Source organism: Grammomys surdaster, unplaced genomic scaffold (assembly GCF_004785775.1).
Source record: "Grammomys surdaster isolate TR1022 unplaced genomic scaffold, NIH_TR_1.0 143, whole genome shotgun sequence".
NCBI lineage: Eukaryota > Metazoa > Chordata > Mammalia > Rodentia > Muridae > Grammomys > Grammomys surdaster.
This window is the reverse complement of record NW_021604601.1, coordinates 3,386,595-3,407,296: the sequence shown is the minus strand read 5'-3', so window position 1 is coordinate 3,407,296 and position 20,702 is coordinate 3,386,595. Positions and strand designations below refer to the sequence as shown.

Below are 20,702 nucleotides of genomic sequence, written 5' to 3'. Positions count from 1 at the left end.
AGCATTTTGTTTCAGTGTGTACAAGTAAAAAACATAAACATTAAATATTAAACGTACTACACACGGAACTCTTTAAGTCAAGGAAGGAGACGGGAAAGAAGACAGGGAATTGAAAGATAGATTACCAACCCTCTGAGCCCTGACTACAAGCCAGGTAGTCTGCTAAGTGCTGTCCATCGACTTGACTGTCTCCTGTGGCAACTCGGGAAGGATGCTCAGCAATGACCCCACTGGGTGGGTATCTGACTGATTCTGGGAGGAGCAGAGATGGACACGGAGAGCAAGAGGAAGGGAGAAGTCCTCTGAGGGGGAAGGAAAACACCTCATCCAGTTCTTCCTCCAAAGCTGAAGGGTGAACCGTTTTCACTCCTTCCTCCATTCTCAGCGTCATGTCAAAGTCTACGGAAATTCCCATGGAGCTATTAGCCCATTCCTTTCTCTGGTACTCTACGGTGAGTGGTGTGTGTATGCATATGGTGTGTTTGTGTGTGTGTATGTGTGTGTGTGTGTGCTCAAGCACACAGTTATACACACTTGGAGCTAGAGGGGAACACTGGATAGCTGTCCCGCTCCATCACTCTCCTCCTTAACCCTTTAGATAGGGTCTCTCTATGAAGTTGCAGCTAGGCTGGCAGCTGCAGGACCCTCTTGTTTCTGCCACCATAGCACTGGGGTGATGGGTGCACAGGAAGATGCTCAGACTTTTAAGTGGGTCCTGAAGTTTGGAACTTATCCCCTCATGTACGCTCAACATTCGGTCCTATCCACTGAGCCATCTCTCCAAACTTGGAGCTGATGCAGAAAAAATGACACAAGAATAATTTTATCATTAAAAGTAAAAGAAAAGACGCTCCCTTGGATTCTCTCCTTTCCCATCTTGCCCAAATAGACGCTTTCAGATTTCCTATTTTGTATAGTAAGCATGTTGCTCTAGGGCCATGTGCACACTACGGTAACTACTAAGCTATCTCTTCATATCCTTGACTATGGCTTCTTGTTTGTATGTCCAAGAATTTGTCTATAACATTTTCAGACAGGCAAACATCAGGGTCCAAAAAAGTACCTTAAACTCTATTAAAGGACTTTTTGAAAAGCTTATTTCACTTTCAAGTCTTTAAGGCAATATGTCAGCTCTTGTGTTTGCACAATTTTGTCAGTATCAATACTTGTCACTACTTATTGCTAGCATGGCTGGTTAGCATAAATCCTAAGGAGCTAGGCAGCTCTCATCACATGCCTATAAACGACCATCTGCTGTTTTTCTATAGATTGTTAATGTCTTATTGATTTCTAAGCCTTTTACGAGACAGCAACCACTAACTAAATGTTTGCTTGTAACTGTCCCTAATTTGTGACCACCTTTTGCTGTCTTTTAATGTCATCTTAGTGTATGAAGACCCAGCCCATCACAGGTGGCACCATTCCCTAGGCAGAGGGGAAGAAGGGAGTCCAGAACAGTGTAAGAAGAGAAAGCTAGCAAGCAAGGATCCAAACATTTATTCTTTCTGCTCTTGACTGTGCATATCAAGTGTTATGCCCCTGCCTCAACTTCCCTATGGTAATGGACTGCAACCTGAACTGTAAGTTGAGCAAACTCTCTCTTCCCGTAGGTTGCTTTTTTTCAGGGTATTTGTTTCAGCAACAGAAATGAGACATGAACAGTAGCTGGGTCTTTTCTTTCTTATTACAGTTGGTGTCCTTTGTGTCTTGTGTTGGCTAGCTGTGTGTCTATCTTCTATCTTTTCCAAGAGCCAACTTTGAGCTTTCTTAAAAATCCCTTGGTGATCAGGACTAACCAATGAAAATTTAATTATTACAATTCACGCCACAGAAAACTTCCTCCCAGATAGCTTTAACTGAAAGAACATCTTCTAAGACATTTCTTTTCTACCACATTAATAACTGATCCTTGTTACTTTGTTTTATGTTTAAGAAAATGTCTCATTTGTAGTCCAGGCTGGTCTTGAAGTACTGTCTCAGGTTTCCAAATGCTAGGGCTGCAGAAATGAGCCACCATAACAGGCTTTGCTTTTTACCATCTTCCTCCTTCAAGACCTACCGGTATCTTACCTCTAACTTCCTGTTCAGTGCTCACTTTACATATCCCCAGCCTTTCCTCTGCTCTAATATAGGATTTCAAGGTTGTGGAGACCTACCTTGTCTTGAAGCTGAGGCGTTGCCCACGTGGAACTCATTGTCATGGATCCTTTTCTCTGGAAAAGACATTGCAGGGCGCCTTCCAAGGGCCCGTGAGCCCCTAGGACTAAGACCTTCTTTCCATCCAAGGTGATCCCTACCAACCAAAGAAAAAAGTCGATATTAAAATTCACACCACCAAAAACTTCCTCCCAGGTAGCTTTAACTGAAAGAACATCTTCTCAGTGGCTTTTCCTGTCGAACACCTCAGAAGAGAGAGTGGGATTATGATAAGAAAGAGAGGTCAGGGAGGATTGCTGCAAAACAGTGCTTCTTCTGGAGGTGACAGGTGACTTCACCCAGGAGCTCTTAAGAGCTGTGGTTGCCAGCACAGGGCCACTCTACTCAACCTTCCAGCATGGATGGGGTCTCAAAAAGCCCTCCTTTTAGTTAAGAGGCCACAGGCAGTTGATAGCTACCAGGATAAAGAAAGTCTGTTTTCTCAAGGAGTGGGGACCCTGGTAGGCTGCCGATGCTACAGTGGACAGCCTGTGTGCATTTGGGTTAACACTGATTGTACTCAGGTTTTCTTTTCTTAAAGAACATGAAATTGGAAGGAAGATCGAAGATGTGGAGGGTCTGAGAGGAATTGGAACAGAGTAAGAGGTTGATTTGAACAAAATAGAATAAGCATGAAAAATTAGTGAAAGTAGGTGGGGAAAAATCAACATACAGAGCTAGGCTGTCTCAACAGCACAGCGTGCTGACCGCGCATGTGGGAAGAAGGCTGTAACTAGCCAGACTGTCCTCTCGCACCCTTCATTTCTGAGTCTTATGGCTTTCTCTATTTCTACAGTTCCTTACAAATATAGCACCAGCTGTCATCTGCCTCTAGGAGTTTCTGGAAAGACCTGCAGGACAGGACACATCGAACCATCTCACAGACCTTATCTTAGTGGCTGCTGACTAAAAAGGTACATCTTGAAAGGTCACTTCTTAACAGAACTTCACCAAATATCTTTGGAATTTTGACTGTTCAATGTTTGAGGCTAGGGGAGGGGCATCTGCTTCTTTTCTCTGAAAATTAGGGTCAAGAAAAGTTGAACTTCTGTGTTCTCATGTTAGGAAGCCATAAAATATATGAACTATCTCACAGTGTCTTAGTTAAACTGCTAAATACTTGTGCTATCTCACAGTGCCTTAGTTAAGTTGTTAAATACACGAGCTATCTTACAGTGTCTTAGCTAAGCTGCTAAATACATAATCTATCTCACAGTGTCTTAGTTAGGATTTCGATTGCTGTGACAAAACATCATGACCAAAAAGCAAGTTAGGAAGGAAAGGGTTTATTTGATTTACACTTTCAGATCATAGCTCACCATTGGCAGAAGTCAGGACAGGAACTGAAGCAGGGCTGGGACCTAGAGGCAGGAGCTGATGCAGAGGGCATGGAGGGGGTGCTGCTTACTGGCTTGCTTCCTATAGTTTTGCTAAGCCTGCTTTTTTACTGAACCCAGGACCACCAGCCCAGGGATGGCAGCGTCCATCATGAACGTGGTCCTCCCCCATTGACTACTAATTAATAAGTGCCTTACAGCTGGATCTCATAGAGGCATTTTCTCAACTGAGGCTTCTTCGTCTCTGATGACTCTAACTTGTGTCAAGTTGACACACAAAACCAGCCAGAACACACAGTAATTATTAGTTAAATTCAGTAATCAAAAGAGGCAAATTGTTTGTGTCTATTTTCCTGGCACAGGAATGTGAGGTCAAGAAAAGCGTGTAAGAAATTAAATAGCGCTGGCTACCGAAACAGACCCACTCGTTAATAAGTCTCACGTGGAATCTTTCCATGCAAAATCCACCTGCTCCATCAAGTCAGTTCAAACTGTGAGACTCACCCGCATCTCTAGTAACAGACACGCTAAACCAGACTTTTTCACTGTGGTTATTTTGACTGTTTCTTGAGAGAAACCAATGTCTTAAAATTGTTTGTAGCCATCTCTTTTATATGCAATCTTACTAGAAAATGCTTTCAGTTAGCCTATTTACATCCAAATTAAAAATGGTGAGAAATAAAGCCAGCATTAGATAGCACTCTAAGACATCAATTGGAATTTTCCAGAAGCCGGGGGGGTGGTGGTGCACGCCTTTAATCCCAGCACTTGGGAGGCAGAGGCAGGCGGATTTCTGAGTTCAAGAGTTCGAGGCTAGCCTGGTCTACAGACTGAGTTCCAGGACAGCCAGGGCTACACAGAGAAACCCTGTCTCGAAAAAGCCAAAAAAAAAAAAAAAAAAAAAGAATTTTCCAGAAGCAAGTTATTATTTTAAAAAAATTACTTAAATAGCAGGAAGTAGAAAATAGCATTTCTCTTCTATGTTTCGTTTAGAATTTTCCAGCAACAAGTCCTTATTGAAAACCAAAACAGGGCTGGAGAGATGGCTCAGCGGTTAAGAGCACTGACTGCTCTTCCAGAGGTCCTGAGTTCAAATCCCAGCAACCACATGGTGGCTCACAACCATCTGTAATGAGATTGGATGCCCTCTTCTGGTGTGTCCGAAGACAGCTACAGTGTACTCGTCAATAAAATAAATAAATAAATATTTAAAAAAAAAAAAAAAAAAGAAAACCAAAACAAAGCCAAAACCTCAATAAGCAGAATTGACCGTTGCATACCCGATTTCTCAACAAGTTCTACCGCAGCTCTGGCCAAGGGTGAGACAAAGCACTCTGGAGCGTCGCCTCGTACCAGCTTCCCCAGATTGATATCGGTCACCCTGAATTCCAACGGAAAAGAACAGGTGAGTCACAAATCATCCAGGGATGACATTCAGGAGCAAGTCATAACTGAAGAGGGAGCAGGAAACGGAAGGATGCAGGAAACTCCCTAGGACCCAGCACAAGGCCGCACAGGGCTCCACGTCCCAGAGACCTTCAATGGCTGCAACTGTCCCTGCAATCAGCTGTCCAGTTTCAAACCTCAGGATTGAGTCTATCAATCCAGAGACTCGCAGGTCAACTTCCACATGACTTCAGTATTTATTGCCTTGGGAAATGAAGGGAGAACATCAGGAAACCACACACTGGCTATACAGTGGCTTCTGTGGGCTTTGCTCCACTCAAGTCAAGAACAGAGAACTTACAAGATGATGTTGTCTACTTCGTTCTGTAGTAACAAATGAAGACACTCAGGAGGTTTCTATGATTTCCTCCTTGTATAAAATGTCTGAAACTATATCCTCATACCTTGGGGCTTCCTGGTTCACTACCATATCTTCTTCCTTTATGATTGCTCTGCTATAGAACGGGAGGTTTTATCATTCATCCAACCGTCCAACTTATCCATCCATATACATCTATACCCCGAGAACTCAAGTGCCTACCTATGCGCACACCCTCCCACTGGATTACAGCCCGCCCTTATGAAACATTCTAACTCTTGTTTGAGTCTGTCTAGCCCTTGTAAGAAAGAAAGGATTGACTGCAAAAAGCCACCATAGTTCAGTGGATCACCAAGCACTCAATTCAGCTGCTGAAGGATACACTAGACAGAAGTCTGACTTTATAAATTTGTTCATAACCTTATCATGCTAAATAAGCCCTGTTGTTTCAGCTACAGGACAAATTATTTCCAGTGCTTCCATATAAGGAAATGGAGCTTTTACTCTCTAGGAAACACACTGTCCCCTCATTGTAGGCTGATGGCATTCACTATCCTGTGATACTTATATTTTACCATGGCACTCCACAAAACACCCAATGCTCACAATTCCTGCCCGCACCTCAAATTTTAATTAGAAACTCGTATTATTAATAAAAACATGTGTTGTTAGTTTCTCTCAACCAGTCTAGGAGTAAAGGATGCTTCAGGGCTCTTGAGGAATCAGGCCTCAGTCTTTCTTTCACTGTTTGGTAGAATCACCCAGGGAAAATTATCCCTGGTCAAAGTCAGAAAAACAGGAGCTTCCTGAGGAGATATGATAGTGCAGGATTATCTCCAAACAGATCCATATTTCCCAAGATATATGACTTTCATCCACAGAATTTTAAAAATTCCCTACCTCCTAAGGTATTTAAAATTATTTTTAAACTAATTACTTAGTTAAAAAAAATTGAAATTTAGAAAAAAAAAACACTAGTTACTTAGCAATAAGATTGATTATTACTGGTGATTTCCTTTTATAATTTCTTACCCGTCCACATCTTTTTCTGGTTTCAAAGCATTGAGAACTTTGCTGCTCAGTGAATCTTCAGAGATCTGAAGGGCAAGGCCATGCACTCTGGGGTCTTCATTAATCTTCAGGATTTCATCTATGATCTAAACAGAAAAACAGTAGCTTTGTGAAAGTAAGAACTAGTAAAAATGTTGATGGGGGAGGACAGGGATTTCTCTATAGTCCCAGAGAGACGGCACATTGGTAACACATGTGCTCACTGAGGACCTATAGCTGATCTCTGAAACCTACATCAAAAAAAAAAAAAAAAAAAAAAGGAAGAAAGAAAGAAAGAAAAGAAAAAGAAAAAACGTTGGCATTGGTAGTACAGACCTGTGATCCCAGTTCTGGGGAAGTGGGGACATGTAGACCTCTGGGACTTCCTGACCAGTCAGCCTCACCTGCTAAGTGAGCTCCCTGCCAGTGAAAGATCCTGAGCCACAAATGAAAAAGATGGCCGGCTCCTGAGGTTGTCCTCTGGCTATGGGATGTATATGCACTTGCACCCACATGTGCACACAAACACCTGTGCGTGTATGCACACATACACAGATTCCTAAAAATGTATCTGTTAGGTTCTTTTTACTCCCTATTAAAGACTCTGGGGTGAGGTTCAGCAAAGAGTCTGTTTCCTCTTTACAGCATGCTTAGAAAAACCCCATGCTGTATACATGCTTCATCGTTCCTGAGGTCCCACCATGTGCCAGAAAAGAACAACAACAACAACCACCCAAAGCGTCACTGTTACTCCAGGTTAGCAGACAAAAGCCAATTCCCTGCCAGTGACCAACTTAAGTCAATCATCCCAGTGTTGAGGGAAGTCTGAAAGAATGCAGCCAAGCACCTCAACCAAGTCCACATGCTCAGGAGAGGTTTCCCAGCAGGGAGTCCAACCACTCATGGCCCTCTGGTTCACTGGCTCCAAACACCGTGCTGGGAGCCCTTCGAAAGGCTTCAGACAGAGACTCAGACACTCAGACTGATCCATTGAACAAAACCACTGACTCAGAAGTAGAAAGAACCCTTGTGTGTGCATCCCACTCAAAGGAAATGTCACTTTGCCATTTTTATTTTATTGCTTGGCAGCAATATCTATGTTATTACTACCATCTGGTAGAGAAGGAAATCACTATTTAGTACAGAAAGAATATTTGTTTCATTCATTCAGCTGTGAACTGAAGCTTCCAGGAAAAAAAAAATGTAACATGTTAAAGATTTCACAAGGCTGGTAAGAACGTCGTGATCGGGGAGAGTTGGAATGTTACCGATTGGGGATACACGATCCTATGCTGTCTTTATTCCCTTTATACCCACTTGCTGCCTGCTGATCTATTTAATCTAACATCCTCCTGACTAGCTGGTGAAATTCATTCGGAAAGTAGTAACACATGTGTAGCTTCCAACAACCCAAGAGGCCTTCAGAGGCTTGTAGCAGACAACACAGAGATCTCAACACAGCCATCAGAGAGCCCCTGAGGCTTGCCGCAGAGACTGGCGTTTCTGGCTACAACCCACTGGCCCATTGTCTTCACCAAAGTATTTTTAAAGGGCTTTGATTGATGACTTTTTTTTTCTTATATTCTGCCACTAAAACAAACTTGGTGAAGCAGGAAGCTGGAGAAATGGCTCCGCCTGCTGTTCCTCTAGAGGACCCAGAGTTCTGTCCCAAGTATCTAGGTCAGGTGGCTCACAAGCTCCATGGGGGATCAGGTACCTCTGAGTTCCCTCGGCACAACACGCATATGTATATACCCAGCCATCACATATTTAAATAAAACAAACAAACAAGTTATGTTCCGAGTTTCAGCTTTGCACAAGTTCTAAGCAAGGGACCCTAGCTGTAAGCAAAACTGCTCTGGCAGACATGATATGTTAATAGCGAAGCAAGCCACACCCCAATTGTAGTAATAATATAAGTTCTGAAATCGATCAACGATGTAAGGGAAAACAAAGCAGGCCAAAGGGAGAAGAGTCACAGGGTGAGAGCGGTCAGTGGGTCCATGGAAGCAGAGCTCAGGATAAAGTGAGGGTCTCACGTTAGCTGTACTGAGAACAGGAAAGCACTAATAAAAGAAAATTACTACTAGGACTATAAGACCTTAATAAATTAAGATGCTCAACATAATAACACCACACTCAGTGAAATTTCAGCCTCTACACCAAAGCACTGGGAGTAGACAAATCCTTATAAAAAATATGTTGGGTGTGAAACCATAATCTTGGCGCTCAGGAGGCTGGGGCAGAGGGATCATGAGTTTAAAGCCAGACTGGGCTTCATCGTGTTTTCATGGCTAGCCTGGGCTACACAATTGACTGTGTACAGTGAGTGTCCTGGAAATGGCTGACTTGCTTCTTTGGATTCTGTCTCTGCTGGTACCTTCATAGTTGGTACACATCATAACTGGCAAGTACAGTATTAACTGTTTGTCCAATATGTAGCTTCCCTTCTTCCTTAGAGATGATGTAAATGGCATTGAGACTTCATTTCCCCTCCTCCTTCTCGCCGTGTGGCCAGACAATGCAGGTGCAGCAGAGCGAATTTGTGGTTTGTCGAAAACATCCTTAGAGGGAAAAGCATCAGCAGGGGCCTACCTTTATTCTTTTCCTTATTAGTTGGGTCAATAAACTTTACTTGTGATGCTGGGGGAAAGAGGCAGTGGAGACCTTTACCCACAACCTCTGTGTACTGCAGAGAAGTACCTTTCCCCATAGGATCTAGAACAGACTCAGTTCATGACAGTTCCTAAGGACCCAGAAAGACCCAGAAAGCATTATTTCCATTTCATCAGTGGCAGGACCCATTGCTAGTTCCCACTAACCAAGCAAAATCAAATACATTTGAAAGCAAACTTTTGGTCAAGCTTTCTCTCTCCAGATGCCTAAGCTCTGAGGCAGCCTCAGGATGAACACACAGACAGTATCCCCTGAGAACTGGCTGGCCTGGGAAGCAACCTTCTCTGATCTATTACCACCAAGCCCCTTCCTCGTCTCATCTCACAGGGAGACTTACTCCTTCCTATAAATGAAAACCTTTCTACACAGCCCTGCAGGGGACTACAGGTTACTTCACCCTCCAAGGTTTCAGTTACTCTGCATCAACTGTGTTACAAAAAAACACTCAAGGGAAAGTTCCAGAAATAAACAATTCATTAGTTTGAAACTGTATACCTCACTGAGTAGCACGGTGAGATCTAGAACCGACTGTACATGAACGAGCCCCTTGTCTAGCCCATCTACCCCTGTGTATGGGACCACTCCTTTGTCACTTAGGAGTCGCTTGAGCTCCTTCATCTGCATGGTTGCTTCACAGTGTTAGTGCTTACATGACTTTTCTTTTACTGAATAGTGGCGCCAAAGCACGAGCGTCAACAACCTTAGTTAAGCCAGAGAGAAGCCACACAGTGCCTTCTACTGTCCTACGTGCAGTTTTAGCTATCTGCTGGCTCTCACTCCTCATCTAACAGTCTCTGTATCTAGAACTCATTTTGAACAACCCGCATGATTAGTGGAATGGCTTTTGACCCTGGTGTGAATGTGACAGGTAGAGTTGACTCTAACGTCTTTGATTTGGCAGTACACTACAGAGCCGCTAGCAGGAAGGAAGTGCAGCAGCTCTCCTGACTTGGGGATGTTTTCCTTAGCCAGTGACTGCTGATCTCCAAACATCATCCATGTCTGATCTCCCCACCCCCATCCCCGTAAACAAAAGAACAAACAAACAATCCAGATCCTGTGATTTGAGGTTTTCTATCCTAGGACGTCTAACTCTAATTCTAACCCTATCCCTAACCCTCCTTGCCGCAGCCAGCCAGAGAAAAGTTAGCCCCAAAGGCTTGTGCCAGCCTAGGACCATGGCACACTGGGGAATGATACTGGCAGTCACAACTAGAACACATGGCTCAGGATGGAGATTCTATCAGCTGTCCCCAAAATGCCAATGAAGGAGTCCCAGAGTGTTAATCCTAGAGAGGACCCTTGAAGATTACCTTGTCCTGTTCCTACATTACATCAATAATGCTGTGGTGACCTTGAGATACCGAAGGAATAGTCCAAGTTGATGCTTCCAAGACAGAGTAAAACCAGAGCTCAACACACCCAGCCCCAACAACTTTTTCATGAGACCCTGCTGCATCTACTGTGAATAAACAGCCACAGTCACTATAATGTCCCAGCTTATTGTCAGTAGAAACCAACTGTAAGAAGGGAAAAGGTGACCAGGAGCTTTTACATCACAGGGAAGAGAGATCTCATCCCCACGGAAACTCAGCCACAAGAGAAGGCTGGACCTGTGCCTACCCCAGAAGATGCCCATAGGCCCAAAGACGAAAGGAAATGAGCCAGGCCGACATTACCTCATCCTCTCCGCTGTCTAGAGGCAGGCAGATGTGAGTGATGTCCAGACCAGCCTGAAAGGGAACATAAGATTCTCTGTCACCACAAGAGAACACACCGTTAGGAATTCTAATGAACTGCTAGAATCGCCAGCTCTCACCTCCTTGGCCAAAGTCTGGTTCATATCCTGTATCAGGTTGTCATCACCTGCCTAAGGGGAAAGGAGCAGAAGGGAGAATGTCACAGTGTGAAAATATCTTGACAAAGTGTACCAAACAGCACAGAGATCACTTGTGAAGACACTGAGTATGAGTGGCCTGAATAAAAAAGATGATAAGAAAACTACAAGAAAAGACTCTTATTGCCTATGAAAACTGGGCTAAGAGCTGGAGTTATGCACATATAAACGTCTTAGACTAACATATTATATCCGTTAAAAAAACGAGAGTTTGCATGTTATAGAGTGTGGTGGTTTGAATGAGAATGGTCCCTATAGGTTTATATATTTGAATACTTGGTCCTCTGTTGGTGGAACTGTTTGGGAAGGATAAGGAGGCATGGCCTTGTTGGAGGAGGTGTGTTGTTGGGGGTGGGCTTGAGGTTTCAATAGACTTGCATCATTTCCAATGTCTCTCTCTGCTTCCTGGTGGAGGATCAAGATGTTATTCCCTAGTAGTTCTTACCTCCATGTCTTTGCTCAGTAATAAACTCTAACTCTCTGAAACTATACCCCAACTGAATGCTTCCCTTTATAAGCTGTAAAGGTCAGTCATGATGTTTTGTCACAGCAACAGAAAAGTAACTAAGATATGGAGTGTATAAAAATGACATCATCATGGCCACATAGCCAGCACGATGCTGTGTGAACCACCAAAGATAGGAATTTGGATGTTTGTACTTAGGTTAAGTGGCAACATGTAACCAGATTCCCAGGAGCCCAAGTTCCCAAACCAGCTCCCCTGCTAAGAGGGGATATGGAAGCTTCCCAAAGGATGCAGGTCACGTGAGCACAGTCCTACAATCTCACAAACCAAGGCACCATTGGCCACACAGGCTGCTATCCTGATACTGGACCAGACTGCCAAGCATCATAATAATAGGCCAGCTACTGGGCCAAATTGCTTCCAGGCCACCCTGCACCTGCCACCACACAAGGATGCCAATAACACAGTGCCAACTGCAGCTCAGGACTAAGGGGCAGCAGCCAAAGGAAAAACACAGGATGCAAAGTCCTCTGACACGCTCATGGCTTTTGACACGTGGGTTATCAAACATTAATGTGCACCTGCCATTACCCACTTGTCTTCCCCAAGACATATTGGATCCATAAGGATACAAAGTATACATAAGTACACGTGGGTTAGTAATTTTTCTGTGTCCTGTGATTTATGGTGCCTACCCCCTGACCTCAACGAACCACACTTATGCCTCAGAAAGATAACTGACTCAAACAGGGCCTCGTAGAACCTGCAACTCTGCAGAAGAAAACCATGTAACAGCCCTTGCCACTGACAGGACACGTGTATGGTCTCTGTTTATAAATATTTACTAAACTGCATCCTAAAATACTAAAAGAGCACCATGTTCACAGCTTACCTGAATAACAGCAAGAACTGGCTTAAAGGCGGGGTTTTTTTCTTGCAACAAGCTCAGTACTTCTTTGGAATTGTGAATGACGTCTCTATATCGAGAGAGAGAGAGAGAGAGAGAGAGAGAGAAACACAGCACAGTCATTTCTTTGTTAATGATTAGATAGGACAGGCACAATTCGTATCCTTACAAAGCTTGTTGCTGTAAGTGAATCAGATAACAGAGGAAGACTGATCAGAGTGTGAGGGAAGGCAGGGCACCCAGGCATCAAGAACTCCTGATGCAGGCAGTGTGTACTGGCACAGAGCTGCAGTCTCAGCTCTAGGGAGGCAGAGGTGAGAGAACTGTAAACACAAGGCCAGCCTAGACTACACAGTGAATCCTTGTCTCAGAAGAACTAAACGTGGCCATTCATTTCCGAGAGGTTAAAATTTTTCTCCTGTATTTTCCAAGTTTCTTATAATGAAAAGTTTGGAGCCAGTCAGAGGGCTCAGTGGGTAAAAGTGCTTGCTGACAATCTGTCAATTGTCCATCCCCTGGACCCATACAGTAAAAGGAGAGAACTGACTTTACCCCTCCTCTCCTGAATTCTCCTCTGATTTACACACACACACACACACACGCATTCACACAAATAACTAAATGTAATAAAGGAATTGAAAGTCTAGGTTTCTATTCGACATAATCTCATTTTTTCACTGCATTGTCTTACTCTTCTCCCAGGAGAAATGAGTCTGGGGTAACATGGGAAAAGAAAACAAATGGGGGGGGTGTCTGTGAGAATGCTGATGACTAAGTGGACTGTGAGTGTGGGACAAAGAAATGGTGTCTAAATTCCTGCTAAATTCCAGCTCCCAGAGTTTAAAGGAAGGATTCGAAGACAGAAGAGGAGGGAAGGAAAGCAGGAAGTTGCAGATTTGGAAGACCTAGGATGCTGTAGCCAATGAGGAGACCCTTTTAAAGACAACGTTACCCTGCGAGGGCAGCTTTTTCTTCTCCAAGTCATCTGCCCCCAAGCCCAGTGAGGGCTGGGAGAGGAGAGTGCGTCACAGACAAGCAGACCTATATAAATATGGCAGAGACAGACTTCCTTTCTAGAACCTTCTAGATGGGTCATTCTGAGTGCTGCCATCACCTCTACGCTATGCCCTCAGTGGCACATCTCCAGCAGTCTGCTTCGTGTTTCTGCCTCTCAGAGACTGAAAAGCTACTCAGAGCAGTACCCAGTTTCAGTGTTAAAATATTATTCACCCCCACCCACCCAGTGATGGTTGGGTAAGCCTGAGGTCTCACAGGAGCTAGACAAGTCTTGCAAGTCACTGCTGGCTTCAGGATGCCTTTACTTATTACATGCACCTAACAACTTTCAAAAAATGAATTAGTCTCAGCCAGATGCCGTTAGTAGCAACTTATCAAAGTCAAATGTCTCCCACCTTGCAGAGTGGTGACTGAGAAACGAAGTGAAATGTGCTGAACCCTCAGACAAGAGGACGCAGGGAGCAGGGTGCTCACAAGACCACAAAGAGCTCAAAACTTGCATAGGAGTTAACTTTCCTAATGTCACAGAGGCTAACAGAGCCAGTGGCCGGGCAAGCGTGCACTGTTAGCAATTAATTATGTGTTTGCTTTTGGTTTTATATACTTGGGATGAGGCAGTTCAATCCCTGGAGAAGTAACTTCATTATTGTGCTAATACCTGAAACCATTTTGAAAAGTTTACAAGTTATTTCTCCAGTGATGGGTGCTGAGGTTTCTAGGCTGCACTGTCGTCTGTCTAGCTTGGCCGAGCTGCTAAGCTACTCCAGGCCAAGCTGGGTCCATATTTTTGCTTGGTCTGGGGGCAGTACCGCACCAAGCACTTCTGACTCTAAAAACCCCCTGGGAAGCATGATCAACATCAAGATTCCATCTCAGAAAGTCTGATTTAATATGCTGGGCTGGGGTCCAGGAATGTGCCATTTTAAATAAGTGCCAGGGTTTCTGGAACATAGCCTGTGGATAACGGCCATACCTGGCAGTCAGCCCTCCAGAATACTAAGGGGAGGTGCATCTATGGATTCTGACTTCCTCACCTGTATAACAGGTAGATTTCAGTGACTTTCTCCCTTTTCATTATTGTTGGAATGTTTTTGTTCCTTTTATTTTCCTGTGACTAAAACTGCCTGTATAAATATGTAACGTCCTAATCATGTATTTGAAGCCTGACCCCCAGCTGCTGCTGCTGCTACTGCTGTCTGAGAAGGTTGTGGACCTTTAAGGGGGTGGAGCCTTGCTGGAGGAGATGGTCCTGAAGATTTTAGAGCCTGGTCCTATTTCTGTTTACTCTTGCTTCCCTTGACTCCAGATACAATGTGCCCAAGTGCCTTCTGCTCCTATCACCACACTTTTGCTGCGGACAATGTCCACTTAAACTGTAATCTCAAAAGAAGCCTCCCCTCCCATTCCAGTTGCTCCTTGTCAGGTATCATCAGTTGTGGCCTTAAACATAAGAAACGTGAGAATTCGTAACAGAAACCCCTCCAGTCTTGCCCACCCTCAATAAACTAAACTTTAAAAAATCTCTAGCCCTATTTTTTAAAAAAATAAAATGAAAGGAATATTCCAATAGATAAATTATCACTAGGTGTAAGTTAGCTGTCAAGGGCTTGGAGAAATGGCTCCGCAGTTAAGGGTACTACTTGCTCTTCCAAAGGACTGCTGTTCCATTTCCAGCGCTCACAAAGAGGCTAACTACTATCTGTAATTCTAGTTCCTCCAGGGCAACAGGTACATTGTTAGTACACAGACATACATGCAGACCAAACTCCCATACACACAGAATAAAAAAAAAATCAATAAAAATACTTTATCAGGCCGGGCGGTGGTGGAGCAAGCCTTTAATCCCAGCACTTGGGAGGCAGAGGCAGGAGGATTTCTGAGTGCGAGAGTTCGAGGCTAGCCTGGTCTACAGAGTGAGTTCCAGGACAGCCAGGGCTACACAGAGAAACCCTGTCTCGAAAAAACAAAAACAAACAAACAAAAAATATTTTGTCAGACCTAAAATAGTTGAGGTAAGGGGCAGAAAGAGGATATAGCTACACAAAGGGGCTCAACAATGCAATAATACCACTTTAAAAAAAAAAAAATTGGTTGGGGGTATCCACCCACAACTGGCTGTGTGTATTTTGCCTTCTGCTGTGATGCCTGCAGCAATAAACAATTCAGGAACATTCCCAGGCTCCAAACATTCAAAAAGTAGCAAAAATGTTTCCAAAGATGAGTCTATGCACTTGGGGAAGAAAACTTCAATTCTGACTGGGAACAGTGTAGCTAAAACTCAAATTTTCCTATTACTGAAGATCCGTAGGTAAAGGTTTAAGCTTAGCATGGCACTATCACGACCCCTGTTAGTGAGACTATCTCTATTTCTGCCTCAGTCATCACCAGCTCAGTCATCTCCGCCTGGCTAACTGCGTGTGAAGCCTAGAGCTGAGTACAAAAGCTGCCTTGTTCTAACAACTATGTTCCTCCTTGTTCTCCCCCAGGCTAGCTGTGACCACGCCCAAGTGTAGGAGAAAACCTCTGGCCCTGTTACCGAAAATCATCAATGCACACTTATCCTCATCCCTGAATGCTGAGAGTGCTTGTTAATAAAAGTCCTCATAGAACTCAGCTCTTTCAAAGGTAAAAGAAGGATCCTTCTAGGAACATAGAGCTGACTTCCACAGACATCTCCAAAGACAACTAGTAGTGTTTAGAGAAACCGTCCATGGTAAAAGAAGTGGAGAGCTACTTTATAACTCTTTGCTTTGGCCATTATCAGATGCACTTTACATAATAGATTCGAAAATAAAGCTGACCCCAGCTACTTCCTCCGGCTAGTCTTCCCAGCTCCTCTTTTTCAGTAATTAGATTCCGAGTTTCAACTGCACAGGACCACCTGGATCTCCCAGTCTCTCTCTGGCAGCTGGCTGGGATCACGTGATTAGCTTCTGGCCACAAGGAGGAGGGAAGGACTGTGTACTAAGAAGACCACACACAGCCTGGCTCCTTTTATCTCACTGGCTGGGAGGTGACAAGACCAGAGATCAGTAGCGATGAGTAACCATCTAGGGGACCATCCTGGAGCCTTTGCTCAGGATGTTATCTTTGGGTGTTGCTATGGTTTGAGAATGTTCCCCAAGCTTTTATGTTGGAGACTTAATTTCTGGTGTAACGATGCTGATATGGGTCCATGAGGAGGTAGAATGGATTCATGTGGTTGTCATGGGATGATGGAAGGGATGAGTTTACATCTGCGTCTCTCTTGCCCTTCTCAGCTATATTGTGATGTAGCAAAGCCCTTGCCAGCCCTTGACAGCGGACTTCCCAGCCTCCAAAAGAATGAGAGAGAGCTCTCTATAATCATTTAGCCTGTAGTGTTTTGCCATAGCAGCAAAACCCAGAAAAAGACAGGCATCCTGGCTCTTTTTCAATTTTATGCATGAGCTGAATCTGAGATTAGTAAGATTATCTTATATATACTATTCCATCAAATCTCAGATGGATAAGGAAAGCCACATCACCAATTTATGAACCACTAAGAAAAAAATACTGTTGGTTGAATGACAGCAGACTCTTTTCTTTCCAAAATGTATTTATTGAAATTATTTTTAATGAAGTGTATATGTATGGAGGCCAGAAGACGGATTGACCTGCTGTCCTGAGCTGGGGTTATGAGTGGTTGTGAGTCACCTAGTCCATGTGAGTGCTGGGAACCAAACTTAGCTACTCCAAAATAGCAGGATGTGCTCTTACCCAATGAGTCATCTCTTCAGCCCCATTAAAGAATTTTTAAAGGTATCTAGACAAAAAAAAGTTTTATCATATGAATCAAAAGGAAAACAATAAACTGAAGAATTCTCAAATTTTGAATTGAGGATCTGATTTTCCTGAATGACTTTTTAACTAAAAAAAAAAAAAAAAAAAAAAAAAAAAAAAAAAAATCATTTTTTTTGTTTGACAGGTGTTTTTTTTTTTTTTTTCTTCATCTTGTGTGTCATAAGGAGGCTGGTAAAGCAGCAATCCTTAAAAGATGCCATTGTCCCCAGGTATATTAGTCACTGCCCCATGACTCTAATAAAATATCTGAAGTAATTAGCTTAATAAAGAGAAAAGGGTTGTTTTGGCTCACGTCTTGGAGATGTCCAGTGTGATCTGGTAGTCTCCAGCAAGGACAGCCCATTGTCACAGGAGTGTGTCTCAGAGCAAAATCCCTCAGAACAGGAACCAGAAAGGAGAGAAGACAGTGAATCAAACCATCACTGTCCCCTTCAGGGCAGGTCTAGAATATTTATTGTAATAAGCATCTCTTACAAGGCCCCATTACTCAAAGTTTCCACCCCAGAATGGCTTCAGAAGCACCACTCTATGGCTCAAGCCTTCAGTGTATGAACCCATGGGGAACCAGGAACAGCCACGGTGTCACCCTGTGGTTTCTCTACAGTCACCCGATCTGCCAAGTGTTGGGGGCTGATACCTCCTGGATCCTATCAGACGACAGACAACCATCAGAGATCACACTGTTTCCAAAAACGACCTTTTGGATCACAGCCATGGCAGTCACACCCCTACGTAAAAATCACTATGCTTCTTGGCGACTTTATGTCCCATCATTTCTGACACACATGGATGAGGTAAGAAATTCCACCCCAAGCTCTTTAACAGCTATCTAACTCCAGGTGACATCCAATCTGATCACTTCTCCACTTTCTAAATCCCATGGGTGCAGGCAGTACTAAATTTGCTATAATGGCCACCTGGCGTACAGCAGCTACAAGACCCAGTCAATGGGAAGCAAATACTAGAGGTATTCAGGACACAGGTTCTAGGATTGCTGGGTTAGTATAAATCTTAGAATTGCTTCATTGAAGTAGGTGGTACTCTGGTTTCCATTTGCAGCTGAACACGCTGAGACCAATAGTGTGTCCCTGCTCACACACCCAGTGGTATAAGCATATTATAAAACGAAGGCATCGGATTCCTAAGTTCTAGCCTCTGGATCAGAAGCAGAGCCAGGGAAAACTACCACCCACTAGCTCTGAACACATGCATGCACATACATGTTTTTACTTATGTGTTCATGTATGTATGTCCCAGTGCATGCATGTTGGTGTGTGTACACACCACGGGGCAACTTTGGATGTTGTCCCTCAACAGTTGCTCACCCTGGCTTTGGAGACAAGACCTGTCATTGGTCTGGAGTTCTTGGATTAGGTTGTGTGGGCTGACCAGTGAGTCTCACTATCTGTTTCTGCCTCCCAGGGACTGGAGTGTCAAGAGTATGCTACCATGCCCACATGGGTACTGCTGTTGGAACTTACGTCCTCCTGTTTCTCCCAGCCAGTACTTTGTTAACTGAGCAATCTCCCTAGCCTGGGCTTCCATTTTTAAAGAACAGGTAGGAAAATAGAAATAAGGATATTTCATAGCATGTGAAACCATATATAATTCAAATTTCAGTGTCCATAAAATGTAGAATGTTATCAAAAAAAACTGAGAATTTGCTTTTCCTCGTTACAAATTTACCCATGTAACATCTTAAATTCCGCTTTTTAGTTCACTAAACCTTAAGTATTTAGCGTCATGCCCAATACGCCAAGTTTGCAGAGCTTAGTTTAGTTTATTGTAGAAATAATGACTATTTGTTGCGGGCTATATGTATGACAGCCCCTGGGGCCAGATTATGTTTGCTCATTTAATTGTTTCCATAGCCCCAGTTGGGAGTCAGGACGGAAAAGGGCTTTCCCGCCCTTTGCAGGTGGGTGCCTCTGCACAGCAGTGGCCCAGCAAACCCACTACTCGATATGGGTCCTGACATGACGACTCGGCGTCTGCACAGATCACTACTGGATAGGGAATGAACTTTCCAGATACGGCTACACTGGAGCCTGTGTGCTCTCTGAGCGGCGATGCTCTGAACACTACGCCCAGACCTGGAGGGCTTCCGCAACGGGTTTGGCCCGCCCCTCCTCCAGTAGCGGGACAAGCAGCAGTGGCGGGATTGCTGGGCCATCCTCCATGCCTCTCTCCCGCCCAGGGCCGCACCGCCCCTTTCCTGTCGGCGCCACGCCCGGCGCGGTTGCATCAGAGGCGGAGGCGGGCGGTGCACGTGGAGCGGGGTGTGCGGTCCGTGAGGCGCGCGCCGGCCGGGGGAATGCCCTCTCCTACAGCGTCCCATACTCCGAACGCCCCTCTTTGACCCCCACGCCCTCTCTGCCAATTCCAAGGCGCCTCTAGCAAGTTGGCACCAAGCACTCTCTGCCTCCCGCCCTATGAACCGGTCCCTCCGGTCTCCCAGCGGCCGAGAGTGCCGTTGTCCCATCCTTGGGTCTCTGGCTAGGGACCTGCGGATAGACAAGCCGGACACTCACCTGACGATGGAGTCCATCCCAGCGGCTTCCGGATTGCCTGGGCCACGGCTGATGAAGCCTTGGCCATCCTGCAGCCGCTGCCCGCGCAACCCCTTGGGGTCACCACCTCCACTGCTGCTGCTTCTGCTGTCGGAACGACACAGCTCACGGAGGCGACACGCCGGGCCTGGGGGCAGCTGCTGGCGGCCGAGCTGGCGCAGCAGAAGAGGGAGGCGGGCGCTCATGCTGCTGCAGAGCACGGGGTGACTGGTCCTCCCGTAGCGCCGAGATGCGGCTGCAAGTTCCTCCCCGGGTTGGCGAGGGAGGCACTAGAGAGAGCCAAGCGGCACAGTAAAGGACCAGCAGCAGGAAAGACTAGGCTCTTCCTCGTGGGAGGAACTGAGGCCCCTAGGGGGCACTGTACCTAGTGGCCGTGACGTTAGGAGGGCGGGGGCCAGCGGACGCGAGGCTGCTGGTTGGAGTTGCCAGAAAGTCAAGGCAGAGGAGGTGGGGCATCAGCGTGTTGCAGAGCCCTTGCCCTGAGATTGTATGGCCAGCCCTTCTGCCTCAAAATCTGATGTCTCCCTTGGTCTCCATAATGCAGCTCACTTTCCACAGGATGTAGTGGCCCTAAATCTAGCTTAGACCTTCATAAGGAAGGGTTTATTACGTGGGAGGTGGCCTAGGGCTAAAAGGCGTTCTTTTTTTTTTTTTTTTTTTGGTTTTTCGAGACAGGGTTTCTCTGTGTAGCCCGGGCTGTCCTGGAACTCACTCTGTAGACCAGGCTAGCCTCGAACTCTCGAACTCAGAAATCCGCCTGCCTCTGCCTCCCAAGTGCTGGGATTAAAGGCGTGCGCCCCCACCGCCCGGCTTAAAAGGCGTTCTTGAAGTCTGCAATGCAATGCTGGTTTTGTAGCCTTAAGCAACCCTAAAGCTTTAAGCTTTAGGATTGAGTCTTCCGAGTTTATAATTTCCAAAGCTAGTGGGAATAACATTGTAACTTTGTAGTCCGTAAGTAAAGTAAGATAGAATTCGTGCAACAAGGCAGAGACAGATTTT

At 44.9% G+C, this 20,702-nt stretch overlaps 1 protein-coding gene across 1 annotated transcript in view; it reads right to left on the bottom strand.

Moving 5' to 3' along the window:
- Nucleotides 1-20,068, bottom strand: part of Mthfd1l (methylenetetrahydrofolate dehydrogenase (NADP+ dependent) 1 like) — a 179,831-nt gene extending 159,763 nt beyond the window's left edge. The window contains exons 1-7 of the mRNA XM_028764348.1: nucleotides 19,665-20,068; nucleotides 12,280-12,364; nucleotides 10,844-10,894; nucleotides 10,704-10,757; nucleotides 6,331-6,455; nucleotides 4,814-4,914; nucleotides 2,157-2,293 (exon numbers count right to left, since the gene is read on the bottom strand). Coding sequence (XP_028620181.1) covers nucleotides 2,157-2,293; nucleotides 4,814-4,914; nucleotides 6,331-6,455; nucleotides 10,704-10,757; nucleotides 10,844-10,894; nucleotides 12,280-12,364; nucleotides 19,665-19,888 — 777 coding nt within the window. The 5' untranslated portion in view covers nucleotides 19,889-20,068. The remainder of the gene's footprint in view (nucleotides 1-2,156; nucleotides 2,294-4,813; nucleotides 4,915-6,330; nucleotides 6,456-10,703; nucleotides 10,758-10,843; nucleotides 10,895-12,279; nucleotides 12,365-19,664) is intronic.
- Nucleotides 20,069-20,702: the final 634 nt, after the last annotated feature.